Here is a 19,319-nt window from a genome sequence, read left to right as displayed (position 1 = left end):
TATATATATATATATATATTATATTTATTAATTCTGATAAGGAAGACAACGAAACTAGATAAGGAAACTCAAGACATGAGAATTTTTGTTTGCTGTCCACATATTATTTCATTATTTTGGTTCAAGTTTAAATCTGGAGTGCCTTATCATTTTATTTTTTTTGCTGATTTGGGTCTACAAAGGCCCAGCCCAATAAACTTATACGGCGAAAGACGTCCGATTGGCTGGATAACACGTCGTTCAAAGGAAGATAATAACGTCACGATGTCGGTCACTACAAGCGTTAAACGGCAAATTATAATCCATTTCAAAGCAGTAAGATACTGTATTAATTTACCTTCAAAACCATATATGATGGGTGATCTTGTAAGGCAGGTGCAGCATTGTCTCCTAATGCAACTCGAGCAACAAGTTTCACTTTCTCAGCTTCTAACTGAAGAATATTCAAGATCATGTAGTAAGGCAGCATTGAATATTCAATACCATCACACATATTATTATTATGTCTGTTTCGGTCAAATTGCCATCAAATAAATAATAAAAAAATGTTTCATCACCTACTCCACTCATTCTTTTGGATAGCTAAATACGTTCTTGGAATTAATACCAAAACTCATCTTCACGCAAGATGCACCCAGAATCAATCTTTCTATATATTTAACACATGAATATAGTTTCAACATGCGGGGATAGCTCAGTTGGGAGAGCGTCAGACTGAAGATCTGAAGGTCGCGTGTTCGATCCACGCTCACCGCATCCTTGTTTTTTTTTTTTTTTTTTCTTTTGACAGACAAATTGACATTTGATATCGACATTGTTGAGTTCATCGTGCTTGTATGCTAAATGTTGAAACGAAACCACTTTGTCTATTAAAAACAAAGTTTAAACTTCAACCTTCAATTATTAAATTTTATTCATTTAAATCCATTAATCGAGGATTATTCTTCTCAATGTTTAGGCATTTAAAACGTTTTAAGACTTTTAGAAAAAGATGCATACAAATAAAGTTTTAAGAACATATATGCGATATAGTTACGTTTTAAATTTTAATTAAATTCATTAAAGGCTATGTTAGAAATGCAACATCAGTGATGGATACCTAATCTGGTATATAAATTCATTCCTAATTGATATTGAGATATAAACTTATTAATATTGAATCATTGATTGATATGGTATCAAATCCAAAGAGTTTGTTTGTTTTAATATTGATTTTATGATGAAATTCGGTATCGAATGGGTTTTAGAAATCTCACACCACATATATGATAGGATTAAAAGTAAAGTGTATATGGAATATAGTATAACCTCTATAAATTAATACTCGATAAATTAATACTTCGATAAATTAATACATTTCTTAAGTATCAAATTAGTTTTTTGAGTTGATTTTTATATCGATAAATTAATAACTCGATAAATTAAGAAAATATTACAGTCCCAACAATATTAATTTATAGAGGTTTAACTATATATAGATCAACACACTAATTATCAATTCATTTAGAGTAGAAGCGTAGAACCATGACCATCAAATCTTTAACGAGCATGTTACAGTATTTCTTTTCAGTGTTTAAACATTTAAAACATTTAGAGAAGGATGCAAATACAGGGTTAAGAACTTGCAATATTTGCATTCTATTTAATTGATTCCATTTCCATCAAAGTAGAGCTAATGCTTATCACCGTTTAAAGATTCAAATATATTAAAAACAATTAGGAAAATGCAGAAAAACGTTTAGAAAAAGTTTCCAAATGGAGGATGAGTGTGATCTAGTAGTCACCCACTTAACGATACATAATTGGTTTTGATTAAAACAAAAATAATAATAAGACATAATAGTAATCCGTCTAATCATAAGGGGACTACTGACTACATTTGGCAAGGAGTAGGATAGGTGAGCTCTTAAACCCCCAATACGACGCTCCAATATTTCATATAATGCAAAAATACCAATATGTAACATTCATCTATTAAAGTTCTTTTTTTCCAATATTATTATAACCATTTGACATCACTCTTCACTATATACTATTTTCCATTTGACAAGACGCTGACTATGTTTAAGGACGTGGATGTATATATAGTCGTACATGCAGACGAAGGACTTTTGACACATCATCTTCTACTATGAACTATTTATGCTAATGGTTCCAATCAAATTATAGTCCAATTAATGTTTGATTTGATAATTTACGTAACGTCGTGCTTGTATATTCTTGATCTTAGGTCAATGACCATTTTGTAAACAAAATATGTCATGTTCTTTTATTTTACACCGTATAACAACATATCATATCTTGCCATTTTTTGTTCCAGATGTAATTATTCAAAACCATACCTAAAAATTGCATAGAGATTGTGTGATTTTTTTATGTTCTAACTAAAGAAAATATTTAAAAAATGGTTTCTATGAACAAAGAGTTTCTCAAAAGAAGAACTCAAATTTAGGGCTTCTGATATTCTTGTAGAATTGTAAAATAAAATTGAAAAAAAATCCTTAAAAAACTCAAAACTAGGAGACCAGAAAAAAGACATCCTGTAGCCATAAACTACTAAACAGTGCATATAACCTTGCGAAGCGCACTTAGAGGACGATCGAGGAGTTGACCAAGAAAGAGACTATTGTCAGGTTTGTCACTTCTTTCTGAACAAAAGACGATGATACGCACGTGAAACCTAAATATTTATTCAAGGTAGTTTTAGCCAATCTGATTTGCTAGTTTGATGATCCTACAATTGACTCGGTTATAAGGTAAACTTTTGTATTAGCAGGGGTGGTATTACAACCCCCTTTTTCACAAATGTTAAGTTCCGGATAATCATGATCAAACTCTTGTGACCCCTTCGAGAACTTCAAGGCCCGATATAGTTGCAGTGTATATAGTTGTAGATACTTTAGTTTAGATTTATAGTGTTGGTGGCTATAACACACACACACACAAAACAAAAAACAAAAAATGACTTAAATATATGCCAACATATATTATAGTTAAAATGTTTTTTTTACCTAGTTTTTTTTTTTAAAAAAAATTAAGTTTGTTTTGTTTTCCTAAAAAGGCATGTCTTTATATAATAGATTCAGCATTATGTGCTTGCATGATACCTGATGGAACATAAAGCCTAAAAGTGATTGTCTTTGCTCATATATCTAGAATTTTTTACCAAATTAATCTGTCTTTGTTTTTATTTTTTAAATATGTAGAACTAGATCCTTTTATTTGTTTTTATTTTTTAAATGTTCAAAAATTTCTATAAATACAAAAGTTGGGAGGATTAAAAATTCTAATTGGTTAAGATTTTGGTTTGTCATCGTAGATTTTTACTGGTGCATTTCCTGTTAATTTGTCGTTTGCTAATGAGCTTTGATTTTCTTGTAAATGCATAAATATATCATTTATAAAATAATAATATTATGTATTTGCCCTTTCAAAGATTCTGAGCATCTTTCGACTAAACTTGTCATTAACTTCAGGCTGGAAGTAATAAAGGAAACCCCACCGCAGTAATTGTACAAGCACTGTTCGAATTGGCGGCTTAGATGCCATGGTCGCTTACACGCTCGGCTGAGAGAGGCCGATTCAATTGGATTTGTCTTTCGTCCTTTTTTGCAACCAAATGAAATAAAATACTTCCGTTTATCGCAAAAGGGACTATTGCGAAAATTTTATTGTTTTTTTTTCTCTTAATTGCCAAGGTAACAAGATTATAGGCTGTTCTACTTAATTGTAACACCCCCAACTTTCACTCCTAATGATATTTACAAGTTTATTTTAAAAAAAAATGAATCTAATACGAAATCATGTATTCTGATGGCTGTATGTTTGTGTGTATTTGATTAAAAGATCGTACACACATATTTATACAAACTTACCCTGATTAAGATTAAGTTTTTAGTTAACAACCTTTGCTTTCTCACAACCCCACTTAAACTTATAATCATTACGCAGATTGGGTAATTATTAGCTACCCCATTGCTATTAAAAAACTTAGCACGATTAATTATTCATCACTTTGTTTTCCTTTCCTTTATCATATTTTTATGTAAAGCAAATGAACCGGCCAGTGTGAAATTCCCTTTGAATATTGTTTTAAAAAACCAGAAGTCATTCTTCCCCACGAATGTCTCGTGAGCGGAAAAGAAGAATAAAAGGGAAAAAAAGGGAAATTATTAGATAAGTGGATCTGAGTGGGTTTCGGATTACGGATGGATATCTCTTAATTGTATTTGTATTTTTATTAACATTTTTTTGTTTAGCTTATAATAAGGGCATGCAGACTATTTGTTTGTGAAAATGTTGTCTTTATCCAAATTTAAATCTCTACAATGCATGTTATTGACAAACAAACAAAAAACTTTAATTCACTTAACTAGAGATTATTGGTTATTAAGAAGCGTGTTGCATTTACAATAAATGGCATGACTCCGATTTCCATATTTATATTATCCCCAACGACGATGACAACATATTCGAATGGGTTGCAACAAATGTCAAGTTTTTTTGCTATGAACAAATGTCAAGTTCTCTAATGAATATGTTTCAAAGCTCTCTACATGTGTTGAGTAAGGAGATAAACTTTCAGCGATGAAAAGTCTTGTCAATTGTTTATGTAGTGATCGCTGCCATTAGCGTTTTCGAGTTTCTACCACATATTGTACATAAATAAAATGCAGATAGTTAAGAACAATTAAAATGTTTAATTTTTTGTTTGTGTTTGTGTTAGAATGAAGGTTCGATCTCAGATCAACACAAAGGCTCGTTCACCGGCCTCCATCGTTATAACACTTTATCTTGCAAACCATCATTTATCTAGTGTGGAAGAAACGAAATGCTCGTATTTTCACTTCCTCCTCTATAACCTTAATTCGTCTCTAAACTGCCATCAACGGCATGATCAAAGATCGTCTTTTTTTCATTTGCGGACATGGATCCTCATATTCCTTCTTTCCTTGAGTTTTATTTGGTTAAACAGAGATTTTGATTGGTAATATACATGAATGGTCCGCTTTGCTCGATTACCCATATAAATACACTAGTCATACGAACATGGTAGAAGAAGTTTTGGTAACGTGACAACCAATTCCGTAGAATATCGATCATGTGAAAAAGAAAAGAATTCTGCATGTGTTTGTCAAATTTGACGGAACGATTCTCGTTTTACCAATTCATTGTTTTATTCCACATTTCCACTATCTTAGAACCAATTGCGAGACCCTCTTAAAAGTGTTAGATTATTGTTTGTTTCCTATTTTCTAGGGCTAATAAAGTTATACAATAGCGTCACTTTAGTATATAGTTTTATGACAATCTGTTTGGATGAGTAAATTTTAAAAGAAGACGGTTTAAACTAACGCGTAAAGACAATCCTAACGCCTAGGCTACATTATAGGCACTACAAAGCCTACTAACGAGTCGCCTTTATACTTTTTATTGATCTCACACTTAAAGTCAGTTCCCATAGCCTTTTCAGATATCAGCTTGTTAAATTATTTATTGTTCTTCTGTTAGCTTATATTGCACTACTTTATATCAAATTCCTTTCTAATATTTTTTTTTCAACATGTAATATGCAAACTTGAATCCACATAATCATACAATGACGGCAGTATCACGAACCACTAGAATTTTTGCTTAATAAAAACATTTTAGGATATGCCATTTTTTTCGTAAGAACTTAAATACTCTAGAACTTAAATATAAATACTAGTTCATTTTATTAACTAGTTCACTAAATTTATTCAAAAAGTACTGCATATATAGGACTGAGCAAACAAGAAAGTATTATAGATTTAATCTCGCCCATTATGTAAATATTAGCGTAGTATATTTATAGTAATTAAACACATGTACAAGGTACATGGTAGGGTAGGTTACTACTTATTATATTCAACTAGGTGATGTTATTTAATTACGTTTACGCCCGAAGTGGTCAATTAAACAAAATGGGTTAGGTGTATGTATTTTTGTCTGGTTTAGGATCTTTACTCCACTCGTATCCCCCATCCAATCAAATCTCTCTATCTCACATTGTGACGTCCGAAATGACGAAACTTTTGCAAAATATATACTCTCTATTTTATAATAGTTGATTTTATGAGTTTTATTTCTTGTTTTACAATATTTGATTTCCTGTATATAATTAATGCCATGTTTGTTTGTAATTAATGCATGTTTCCATTCTTTATCGGTGGAAAAGAGAAAGTAATATTAATAAAAATAATAAATTAGTTGTAAAAGTAAACTAATCAAAAAAATAAAACAGAAAATAATTGAGTATTTATTACTTCTTAATCTATGTTCAGTATTATGAAACCGAGGGAGTATATCGTAAAGCCAAAAAGAGAAAAAAAAAATCCATTTATGTTGCAAAAGGGCATACCAAAAAAGGTTAGAACTGTGATGAGAATTTAGTTTGGATTTTTTTTAACTAACAATTTAGTTTTTTTTAAGAATATTAACCATTTAGTTGGTATGCAATATAAGAATTTGGTTTACCTTATTTAATTATGCAATGAAACACAATCTCATGATTGATGGATGTGTTGTTATTTAGCTCTACAAAATTTTCACTTGAATTCTTTGTTGATAAAAACGGGAAACGTTTGTATCTGTAGATATCTCATTTCTAATTTGGTGTTTCCATGTCAAAAAAGTTTGGGGTTTCTTTAATTTATATTTTTTCTTTTGTAAAGCTTCACAAGTTCTCAATTCTTTCTATTTCATTTTTTTTTTTTGGATTATCAAGAAGATTTTTGGCCGAAACTCGTAATCCTCACAGGACCGAAACTCGTAATCCTCACAAGCCCGAAACCACAACATGTAATATTATTTTTGTCTCAAAAGCAATTTGAACCAACGACTTCTAAGCTGCCTGAGATATTTACCAGTTAAACTATTGGTTTTTGGTCCATTTTATTTTTCAGTTGTGTTGGTTACCCTTTTTCAATCTTTTTGTGTTCGTTCTAGACCTTTCCCGATGACCCCTTTTTCTAGATGCAGAAGATCAATCGTGGATTGCGACTAAAGTTCTGAAGTAGTAAGAGGAAAATGTTTTCTTAGTTGGTTTGATCGAACTTGGTTTCTTGCTCAGTTTAAGCTGTGAGATTTGGGTTGTCGACAGAGTCGTGCTTATAAGTATAAAAAAAGGCATTTGCCTTAGGCCACCAAATTTATTTTTAGTTTTAAAAGCCACATTTTTTATAACTTTATCAAAATATGTAAAATACTTGATTTTATTTGTTATGTATAATAGAAAGATATATATATATATATATAGACAACTTGAAAAAATGTGTTATGATATTTAAAATTACATTTTGTTTGATAAAAATTATAATTATATTAACAATATATCAACTATAAATAAAGTTTCAAAATAAACAAAATAAAATAATGATAAATTTTATAATTTGCCTTAGGTCTCTAAGGCTAGGCATGGCACTGGTTGTCGATGTATAACGGGTGTCGGCTCGTCTCTCCTTTCGTCAATAAATTGGACGAATAATTTTCTTCTCTAAGCAATATATCTAATATTTGGTGTTCACTTGGTGGTAATTATGTGTTTTTTTTCTTGGTTTTGAATGAGCGTTCACTTGGTTTATGTTTGGACGTAATTTGTTGTTTAATTATGTTTTATCACCTACTCACGCTCGCCTGTGTGTTTTCTTTTGTTAGAGCGTTTGATACTGGAATATATTTTCTTTTGTCCGCAGAATTAATTTCCTGACATATCAAGATTTTCCGTTGGTTTTGCATTTTGGGAATAATTACAATTTCCACTGATTATTATAAGGATCTTCAAGTTATTTTAATAATAAAATTATAGATAAGTCAGATAACAAAAAATAACCATTTATTCATTTTAGTGGAGATTTTAATTATTCCAAAAATAAAAATAGAGCATTCATCTGAAAAACAAAATTAGTCATATATACACAAAATGTCGTTATTTACTTTGGATATAAATCCTTTTCATCTAGTTTTTGTAAATCCTTTAAAATATGATAAACTATTAGATTACTTTCTACAATTCATGGGTAAACTATTTAAAAGATGCCTCTATTTAATTATTTATATTTTGAATTGATATTTTTACATTATAAATCACATACGTCGTGCTATATATAGTGTTTCTAATCAAAGCCAAAGTTTCTAATACTGTTACTCATGATTAATCACTCATCAACCACCTTAAATTGATAATTATTTCTATAATAGCTTTAAAAAAGAAAGCGAAAAACTCCCTTGGCATATAATCTAAAATAAAATGTTATAATATTGTCCATACACACCCAATAAAAGCTTGGCAATGACATGATTAGTGGGAGCGGGAAAAAGAATTGTATAAAATGGCACCATTTAAGGGGAAAAAAACAATACGAAGTACAAAGTTACGAAATCTACGATATGTATAGCTGACGAGGTACGACACTTCCTCAATACTAAGTAACCACCAGTTTATCTACCACTATATAGTTTATACATAGAGAAATTGCATTATGAGTTTATGATACTTTAGAAGATGATCATTAATCATGGAAATAGTAATAAAATTTAAAAAAATTATGCATAATAAACTAAGTAATGATGGTATATTGGTAAAAAGCTTGTAAATTTTGCTTTTCTCTAGTCTCAATTTGTATTAGAAATATTTTCGATTAGATGAAATGATGATGACACGATTTATTAAAATTTAATGAGTGAATTATTTCGATGGTTACACTCGCCTTATAAGAATTAATCAGAAAATCAACGTGGAACTTCTTAATTATTAATGAATATATTTTGACATAATAAACAAAAGAGGTTAAAACATAATTCTAATATTACCTATATGATTTAAATATTGTAAGTTGCTTGATTTTCTTCAATAACATTTTATTTTTCTCTTTAGAGATTTTATTTATCAAATAGTCTTTGATTTCTGTGATAAGTGTGCGATTTATTAAAAAAAAAAATCTGCTTTTGAAGACATTATATTTTTTTAATGCAATAGTTGGTAGATATTTAACAAAGTTTAATTTGTTATCGTCTTTGTATTCATGGGAGTGCATGTTCATATAACTATTTCAGTTTTTTTTTTTTTTTTACGTGAACACATCTCTTCATATATATATATATATATATTTCAGTTATTATGCTCCCTTAATCTTCAAAGTTAACTTTAAGATATATGAGTCCGTTTATTTTATATGTTGTGGTTGTGGACTATATTTTCTTAAAAAATTTAAACTTAGAGCCATAGGGTTAACCGACGTTGTTTATGGCATCTATAATGAAATGATGTAATAGACAAAAAAATAGATCAAACTCATATTATTTGTGGAGACACTGAGTGATCATAAGACAATCAAAAGATTACTTACATCAACCTTTGAGATTTACATGAGGTGAGTCAAAAAGTGTAGTGGAAAAACAAAAATCTCACAGGTGGGCAATCCAAAAAAAGGGGAAAAAAAAGAAGAAGAAGAGAACTCCATTATTAAATATATAATCTCCTTCTATTTAAACATATTTAAGCACGTATATATACACACATATGAGAGATAGTCACATCACAACTAACAAATTATATATCTCTCTCTCTCTCTCCCACCCTATAAGTTTGAATGGCGATTTAAGAGACCCGTAGTTTTCTGATCAGCCTCCGGTTTCCACTCTCATCAAAACACAAATCAACGATTAACTCTCACTCTCTTTACTCATTCTTCTCATTTGGATAAGATCTCTCTCTATCTCTATCTATATCTCTATCTCTATCTCTATCTCTCTCCCTCTTTTTCAGCAAGTTTCAATCCAAACCCTAACATCTTTGATTCCGATATATCGGAGAATATTAGTTAAAATATATTTTAACAGAATATTCTTTTTTTTTTACCATCCCTCTATTTCTTTCCCCTACATACTCCTCCACACCATAAATGTCAAATTGTCCTTTGCTCTTAATTACTGTCACCACCACCACTACACCTATTCTACAAACCCTTCTCGTATTTGCATAAGAATACGTACTTATAATTAGTTATACACATTACAAATACACACCAAAGGCAGGCCAGGCCCTATATCTATAAAAGCAAGAGAAAAGAGAGAGAGAAGCGATTCTTGGTTTAGCTTTCTTGATGGATTTCTGTTGGATGAGAGAGATTGAAGGTAAACTAGCACATGACTACTTGTCGTCCTCCGCTAAGATGATGACGTCACCACGTCGCATCTGCGTCGTCACCGGACCGGTGATTGTTGGCGCCGGACCGTCGGGACTAGCGACGGCGGCTTGTCTGAAGGAGAGAGGTATAACTTCTGTGCTACTCGAGAGATCAAACTGCATAGCTTCACTATGGCAGCTCAAGACTTACGACCGACTCCATCTCCACCTTCCTAAGCAGTTCTGTGAACTTCCACTTATACCCTTCCCCGCCGATTTCCCTACTTATCCGACAAAACAGCAGTTCATCGAGTACCTCGAGGACTATGCTCGGAGGTTCGACATAAGGCCGGAGTTTGGTCAGACGGTTGAGTCGGCTGAGTTTGACGAGAACCTCGGGATGTGGCGCGTGACGAGCGTCGGAGAGGAAGGCACGACGGAGTATGTTTGCCGGTGGTTGGTGGCCGCGACGGGGGAGAATGCGGAGCCGGTGGTCCCTAGGTTTGAGGGGATGGACAAGTTTGAGGCCACAGGGATAGTTAAGCACACGAGTCATTATAAGACCGGCGGAGATTTCGCCGGAAAAAGGGTTTTGGTCGTCGGATGTGGAAACTCCGGCATGGAGGTTTGTTTGGATCTCTGCAATTTCGGTGCTCAGCCTTCTCTCGTTGTCAGAGACGCTGTGAGTCTCTCTCTCTTTTTTTTTTGGTTCTCTTCTTTATTTCTTTGTTTTATGAGAAAAGTAAGTGTGGAGATTAAATTAACTTTTTCTCATGCGTTTTCGATATTTTGGCTCTTTCATGTTTTGGAGAGTTTTTCTTTGCTAATAACAAAATCACATTAACATTTTTTTGGTTATTCACGATGATCTTAGGGTATTACTTAACCTTTCAATAAACTGAAGATATTACCTACTTTATTTATTGAAAAGATATTACCTACTTCGTAACAAACTTTTAGTTTTAAAACCCTTTTCAAAAAAAAAAAAATTATACAATTTGTAGGATTATATGCGTTTTCATGTAAATTTTATTATTACTAATACTAAGTGCAAATATATCTATTTCATTGTACTCTTTTCATTAAGATGGCAATTATACAAACTAGCTGATTATTGTGTCCTCGATTTATTAGCTGATGATTTCAGAAAACGAATTTTTGCAACCTTTTTTCCTATTTAATTTGTTTGTTTCTTACAATAAAACTTTGAAAAATAATATACGTCCTTTCCTTTTCAGTTTGATAATATTCATTTTTGCTTTCGATTAATCTGATAGAAAATTTAAAATATACGGGAAAATACAAAGGCTGGTATCATCCTAGTTTAAGATTTATTCTGTCTTTTAGGCTAGTGGTGACTTCAAGTTCCAACAATTTGTTAAATACTGTATGTTTTTTTTAATGAATAAAGAGGTTTACCTAATTTCTTTGATATGAATATACTATTCTTTTAAAAAAAAATACTATTTTTATAATATTTTTACAGAATAAAAACTATCAGAACATAACTTTATTGGGATTATCACGAGCACGCGCAAACATTCTCACAAAAAAAGTCCCTCAATAATTTTTTTATTAAAGAAAATTTTAAAAGTATGATTTTCTACTTTTCTCATTCGAATTATATAAATGTAGTATTTGCTAATTATGTTTTATTTATCTTTTGAACGTGAAGGTGCACGTCCTACCACGAGAGATGTTGGGTACTTCGACTTTTGGGCTGTCCATGTTGTTACTCAAATGGCTGCCCATCCGGCTTGTTGACCGTTTCCTCTTGGTTGTTTCCCGGTTCATCCTCGGTGATACCACCCTGCTAGGTCTTAACCGGCCCCGGTTAGGCCCATTAGAGCTCAAAAATCTCACAGGAAAAACTCCTGTTCTCGACGTGGGGACACTTGCCAAGATCAAAACCGGAGACATCAAGGTACCGTATATATATCTTAATCAAATATGATATGTGCCATATAAACAGTTTACTGATTGTGATATATTTATTAATCGTAAAAGGTGTGTTCCGGGATACGAAGGTTAAAACGGCATGAAGTTGAGTTCGATGACGGAAAAACGGAGAGATTTGACGCCATGATATTGGCAACTGGCTACAAAAGCAACGTACCCTCTTGGCTAAAGGTTAGTCAATAATGATAATATAGTTATATTTATCTTTGTTCACGTTCTTTTTACAAAAAATATTAGAATCTTATAAAATTTCCTCTTTCCTAAGAAAATAAATATGTAAGGTTTAAAAAAAAAGATATATAATTATATATATATATATGTATATATTAGGAGTTATATTAAACTGGAACGCTTAATTTTGCAGGAGAATAAAATGTTTAGTAAGAAAGATGGATTTCCAGTGCAAGAGTTCCCGGAGGGATGGAGAGGGGAATGTGGGCTATATGCGGTCGGATTCACAAAACGTGGAATATTTGGAGCATCGATGGATGCAAAGAGAATAGCTCAAGACATATACAAGTGTTCATGTCAAGAAAATATGATCAAGCCTAATAGCCTATAGACATATAGAAGTGTTCTACGTGAAGAAAATCTGATCAAACCTACTAGTAGACTAGACGGTTGAAAAAGAAAAACATAACTTGAAGGCGGGTAGCGATCGAAAAAAAAAGGATGGTTTTGGTGTCAAAGGAGAATTAGGGAGTGATGTAAATTAAGACTTATCTCCAGCTGCAATGCAAATTGGGGAAAAGAAAGAATGAAAAGGAAACTTAGTGAGAGTGATTGTGGTGGGAATTGATGATCATCTGCCCAAAGGAGAGGAGGGGACCCTCTCTCTTTGCATGCTTATAACCCACTTTGTAAATCTTTCTATACCTTCTTTCTATGTTTCTAATTTTCTTTTCTTTTTTCCTTTTCTTTTTTCTTTAGTTTTCCTTAGTTTTTTTTGCTCTTTGTTTCTGGTTCAATTTTTTGGCAGAGTATTGTGGTGATTTTTTTTTTTTGTTATATACATAATGGAGTATTTGTTTAACTAAAACTCTTGCTTTTTTTTAACGGACATAATTAAGAGTAATTAAATTGTTACCCAAAAAAATCAAAATAAAATAATACCTTAGAAATTGTGTCCAATGAGTGTGTCAATGATATTTCGTTGTCGAAATGATTTCATTCCCTAGTAGAAGTATTATATAAATCTGGACCACTGCTTGTACATTCGTCAGAAATTAAGACCTGCACATTTATAATTCTGCTGACCCCTTTTTTTCCCAATTATTGCTAGATGTACGGCCTCCACATGATTTCTTGTCATATTTTTGAATTAAACAAGCTAAGATATGAATCTATCCTAGATCCCATGTCAGATAGATCGTTCGGTTCAGTTTCCATCATGGATTTGTTATCTTGGCTGTATTAATAGGATCTCTGAAATTCCTTGAAAAATGGTAAAAAAATTGTTGCATGTAAACGAAATTGTATATTGGTCGAAAGGAACTAACTAGGCGTATCATCTTTATTTTAATATCAGCTTTTTCTTTTGTTATTTTTTCAAGTATATTTCAACTGCTTTTACATAGAGCACCAGTATAGAATCTGAATTGGTACCAACAATCTCGTAGTAACTCAACCACAATATTATAAGCTTTTGGCCACATAAGAATTAGACATAAAATGAAAGTCGTATTTAACAAGAAAATTAAACGTTCTGTTTCTTCGAACCCTTTGGACCAGTAGCCATGTGACTGACCTTTTAAGTCATGTGATTAGAGAATGTTCACTAACCTTAACACCATGTGGGTTCATTATTTTAAATTGTCATGTCAAATGACCGGTAACTTGTTCAAATGTAAACAAAATTGTGATTCATTCAGAACCCATTAAACAAAACAAAAAAGGTTTTAATCCATCAGAAGATATTATTAATACGTAAAATTAAACACAGGCAAACATAAGGAAAAAGGGAAAAAGGAAAGAAGGATCTTACAGAAAATTTACTTTTGTAAAAGGCACATAAGTAACAAGCTGGAGCCCTACACTTTTGCCAAGCTGTTGGGGAAATTTTAGGAAACAATATCAGATACTCAGATCCCAAATCAAATCTTTCAATTTTATTTTTTGTCAACATCAAATCTTTAATTCGAAACTCTACTTTTTCTTTTAATTAAAATTTTGGTGAAGTAATTAGTAGTGTGGCTGACTCCAAGTAGGCAAACAGATTTGATATATCCTACAGTTCCTAGTCCCACATTTTTAACATAAGAAGCACTTGCTTTTTTCAAATCATGTTTCTGCTTTATTTTTCTGAAGCTCTTTTTCTTTAATTTTGCCTTTTTTAGTTTTGCCCTTTTTCTTGGCTCTGAATTATATAGTTGGCTTGTCAACCAAATTGTGTTGGAAATTGGTGCTCTTCGACAGTAAACGGTATAGATGATTGTGTCCATATATTTTATACATATGATGATATGACTGGGAAAAATCATTATTTTGTTTGACGATATTTCATGCACTATACAAATTAGTTCGTTGTAAAATATATATGTGTTACGAGATACGACCACCAACCAACAAAAAGTGTATGTGCGCTCGGGAAAAATGTTCTGAAATATTCATATCAATTGTCACGTGATGAGGACTGCTAATAGTGGAAGCATCTTTGGGAGTTTACCAATTAATGAGTTCACAACAATTTAAATTACTCAAATTATTAGAGTATTTTATGAAATGTTAGAGGAGGGAAAATTTCGAAAAAAATAATAATAAGGGTTGATAGTTTCACTGAAACATTACCGTACAAAAAATTGATGTCTTTTTAAATCTAACATATTTTAACGATACAAATCAAAATCTCTAGAAGATACAAGAGTTTCATTTCAACAATTTCCTACACGACTACATTTTGTATTTCTAGATTAATAATAATAATTTAGTAAATATACATGTATCATAAATTCATAACATTTTACATTCTATACGTATTTTGATTTTAGAGACGACGATTTTCTTTTGTGATGTGCTACCGTTTTAAGCGTTTGTTGAATTACAACGTCCCGAGACATGACAGATTCGTTCCGGAATAGTGTGTCCGATAATTCTTAAGTTAAGATCCGTTGAATGCTGCAAATTAAGTTTAAAAGTTGGGTTCAGAAGACGAAAGCGGCAATGATGTGCATTGGTAGAATAGATTAGGTTTTAGATTAAAAAACATCAATTTTTTTTAAAGAAAATTTTCGTTTTTAGTTCTCTCGTTAGAGGGAGTTGCCACTTGCCATGAATGACCCTTTACCTGCACTTTCATGGTCTAACACTAACCATTTTCTCATTCATTTCTAGTTTGCTTCACGCATTAAGTTTCATTGGAAGAATCAACCCACTAAAGAGTGCAATGCATGAATAATAGTATATCGTTCGTATCAACCCTCTTAGTATATCCAACGTTTGAAGATAATATATGTCATCGTCCCTGCGTAAATCCGATGGATTCAAACCTCAGCAATATCTTTTCTTCTAGCTAGTTCCAACGTAAGAAAATAAATAAAGTCAATAGTATATTCCTAAATGAAAAAAATATAAGAAGAAAAAAAGTATATTCCTAAATTATTAACTAACAAAAGAGTCGGCATTTTTGTCTCGCATTAATGAATTTGGGGTCAAACCACGGTGGCTCGAAAAATTGGAGGAGCCATTGGGTTATTTGGCTTATAATATATTGAAAGACAAATCACTTTCAGTAAAAATAAAAATTAAAGGAAGAAAATAACTACAAATAAGATGTCTCACTATTGTACCGCTTTTTCATTTTTTATTACCTTATATTTTGAGTAAGATTTCATTTATTTGGCCGTTCAAAAAAAAAAGATTTCATTTATTTTATTTGTTATTCAATTGCTATTTCATTGATGAATAGTCTAAGAATAGAAATATTGAGAAAACAAAAAGAAGAGAAAAAATCTAATAATAAAAATTTCCGCGGGAGATAATAATAACTACAATTAACAAAAGAAAAAAAAACCCACAAAAACCAAACAAAAAAAAAATCATGAAGTTCAAATAGAAGAGGGAAGTATTAGTGAAAATTTGGGAAATGTGGTCCATATGAGTGGTCAGTGCATATTCTCCTCCACAAGGGAAGTGATCTCGCTGGACGATCCAGCCACGGTCGTACATTTGGCGTTGATGGGTCCAGCTTCTTTCTCAACCATCCGATTCCAAAGGCTTTAAACTCTCACTGGTCCTTCGCATTCATTATCTTAACGGTCTCAAATGGACCATTTCAGTTTTGGTCCGTTAATTTTTGTTTTTAATATATATATAAATTTAATATATAATTAGAATGGGAAAAGACGATCCGACGGTGAGACTAGCAGCCAAATGTGACCGGTATTATCATCCCACGGTTATGTATCACTGAAGCTTTGATTGAGCAATGATTAGAAAGAGTAATCTCGGATTTGAAATATCATCTGTCACCAGCGTTGACGTGACGATGCAATCTCTCCATAATTACTCACGAGGATTTTTACTAATAAAAGCCACACCAAACTTTAACCAATTTTTTTTTTTGTTTTCCTTTCTTTTTAATTAATTAGAACTGATTTCTTCTAATGAAACTGATACCACTAATATCAATAATTGTGTTTGCACCAAATTTCAGTGTTTACAGATATGGTTATACCAATTAGGTTGGTATTTAGGCTAGGTTCTCAAGCTCATCAATCGTTGGCCAACAAAATCACCAGTGGTGTGTTGAATTATCTTTGTTCTAAAACATGTGTCTCTTACGCAACTCAATAGATGAATATAATTAACATTTAAAATTCAATCGGAAGTTACTCAAAACAAATCGAGTATACGTATTTTACACACATAACAATGGCTTGAACAAATCGGCAACAATTACGTGATGTCCATTCGATGATATGGCTCTTCTTTTATAACCGATTATTCATGTTAGAAAGAACACTCATTCAAGTGGACTATCATGAATTGGTTGATTTGAGAATATTGTTCTTTTTCAGATGTAGTATTTGACAAAATTTAAATAGTTTTTGTATAGCTGGAAAGGCGTAGAGGTGAATATGAAAAACCGCGTCAAGTGATGTGATGAAATGAAATCGTTAAGAAAACATGCTAAAAAAACCAGTGTGGGTTTTTTCCTTGCAAATTTTCATTCATCTATTCATGATCTTAAAAGCCACCATAACTAATAAAATATGTAAATTATTATTAGGGAGAGTAGCCCAACACAAAAAGTTTGAAGGTCATTGGGAACCAAAAATACATTGAGAGAGTGTATTAAAATTAAGGTTACAAAATGAAACAAAATACTAGGGTTAAAATATTTAAAAGAAAAGCAAAATAGGGATACGTAATTGCATCATGGAAATATAACATAGTTCCTATTATATGGCAATTTGAATCAAACAATTCTACGTTGGGTTCAATTGAAGATTGATAAACATTTATCAAACAAAAAAAGATTGATAAACATTTCATAGTGAAAGAAAAATGTATCTATATACGGATGCATGTGTGAAAAATCAGATGAGTACTCATAAACATCTCTTTTACACATGCGGAGAGATGAGACAAAGATTCTATAGTGCCATAGTGGAAGTAAGTGTGGGAATGAATTGCAAAGGGTGGTCCTAACTAAATGGCCTCAGAAGATACTAATGCCTTCCCAGTGAAATGCAAGCGATTAAGATTACAAAAGTGATGTCTCTTCACTTTTGGGTCCACTCTTCTTCTCTCTTTTTTTCCTTTAATAGGTCAATCGAAGAAGACGGATCGTGATCGTGCATGCTCATTATTGGATACTTGTTTCTCTCTTCTATATTTTTCTTTTCGTAGCTTATATTACAAGAGAAATAATAAAGTGCCGTTAGATTCTTAGATTCCAATATACACACATATACACATATATATATATATGTATATATATTTAAGTCATTCATGCACTTAAATATTATATAACCCAAAAATGAATGTTTGCATAGGTAATCGAAGTTTTGAAATTCAATCTACATTGGTTCTCAATTTGTCTCAAAATTCATACCATTTTTTTTTTGTTGATAGCGGATATTCCATTTTATTCATTCGTGGTATGATATTTGTGTTGCTGTTGTTCTGTGTCTCTGAGCCTTGTAAACTAGACAGCGTCTTGTGATTTTGTGAAAAGAGAATGTACACTCTGGTCAAAATCCAAAATCCACATTTATTTCCGTAATATATTGTCTCACTAAAATATATTGTCTCACGTTTTATTTATAATTTTATGAAAACGAATTCTCCTATCGTAATCTAGCGATAGCTGACCACTACGTAAGTACGAGTACTTATGAGTTATGACGTTAACTAAGATGGGTCGATTTATAGTATTTGTCAACAATTTACTTATCATATGATTTCGTAGCATGCGTTCGCTGGATATATATATATATATATATATATATACATTCTATCAGTAACACACGCTACTGGTTATAAGATTATATCCACTGTTACTCGTTTCTCTACTTCTTCTAGTGGTTTATTTAGTCATGAATAATTAAAAACATTTAACCGTCAACCCTGTATCAGTCAAATTGTTATTGTGTAAATTAAAATTAACATATCCAGACAATTAAAATTGGAGCATATCAGAAGTTGTTGGGGGCTAATGGTTGGTGAAAGCGTGATTGGTAACATTCACTCACTCTCCCCACGTCCCAAATTTTATCCTAAATTGTCCCTTCTTTATGCTTTTCAATTTTCAATTTTATTTCTTTTACTAGTAAGAAAGCAAATAATACTCTCAACGTGTGTGTCAGTGTGTATGAAGCCTCGTTTTCTGTTGAATGTGTAAGTTCCCAATTTGATGATAACAAAACGTATACAAAAGTATTGACATGGGTTGGTTTATTCCTAGATCCAACTTACTTGGGGAACGTAACTTTTACGTTTGGAAGCATGGATGTTTTTAAATAAAAAATTAATTTGATTTGAATAGTCAAAATGGGGGTATAAGGTTTAGTCCACGATTAATTTCGGGCCTTTTGAATAAGGCCCATCGTTTTTTGAGTATATAAGCCCATGGTTTCTTCATATCTACTATGTTTTTTGTTTTGATTTTTTTTTTTCTTATCGCCAGTTTTATTTTTTTTTAAAAGCATCTACGAGTTTATTGCCACAAATGAAATGATACAATAAGAGGAGAAGAAAAAAAAATCTGACG

General features: G+C 31.7%; 1 protein-coding gene and 1 non-coding gene across 2 annotated transcripts; both read left to right on the top strand.

Moving 5' to 3' along the window:
* The first annotated feature begins 683 nt into the window (after nt 1-683).
* Nucleotides 684-756, top strand: TRNAF-GAA. The gene has a single exon. It is a non-coding gene; the product is annotated as a tRNA-Phe (tRNA).
* An 8,964-nt stretch (nt 757-9,720) lies between these two features.
* Nucleotides 9,721-13,139, top strand: LOC18011929 (indole-3-pyruvate monooxygenase YUCCA6). Its single transcript, XM_006394755.2, has 4 exons — nt 9,721-10,829; nt 11,823-12,071; nt 12,155-12,277; nt 12,471-13,139. Exons 1-4 carry the CDS (start codon nt 10,125-10,127, stop codon nt 12,666-12,668), a joined length of 1,275 nt encoding a protein of 424 aa, XP_006394817.1. The 5' UTR covers nt 9,721-10,124; the 3' UTR covers nt 12,669-13,139.
* Nucleotides 13,140-19,319: the final 6,180 nt, after the last annotated feature.

Source organism: Eutrema salsugineum, unplaced genomic scaffold (assembly GCF_000478725.1).
Source record: "Eutrema salsugineum unplaced genomic scaffold, Eutsalg1_0 scaffold_6, whole genome shotgun sequence".
NCBI classification, from domain to species: domain Eukaryota; kingdom Viridiplantae; phylum Streptophyta; class Magnoliopsida; order Brassicales; family Brassicaceae; genus Eutrema; species Eutrema salsugineum.
Note: the sequence above shows the minus strand (reverse complement) of the source record. Positions and strands in the feature narration are given on the sequence as shown.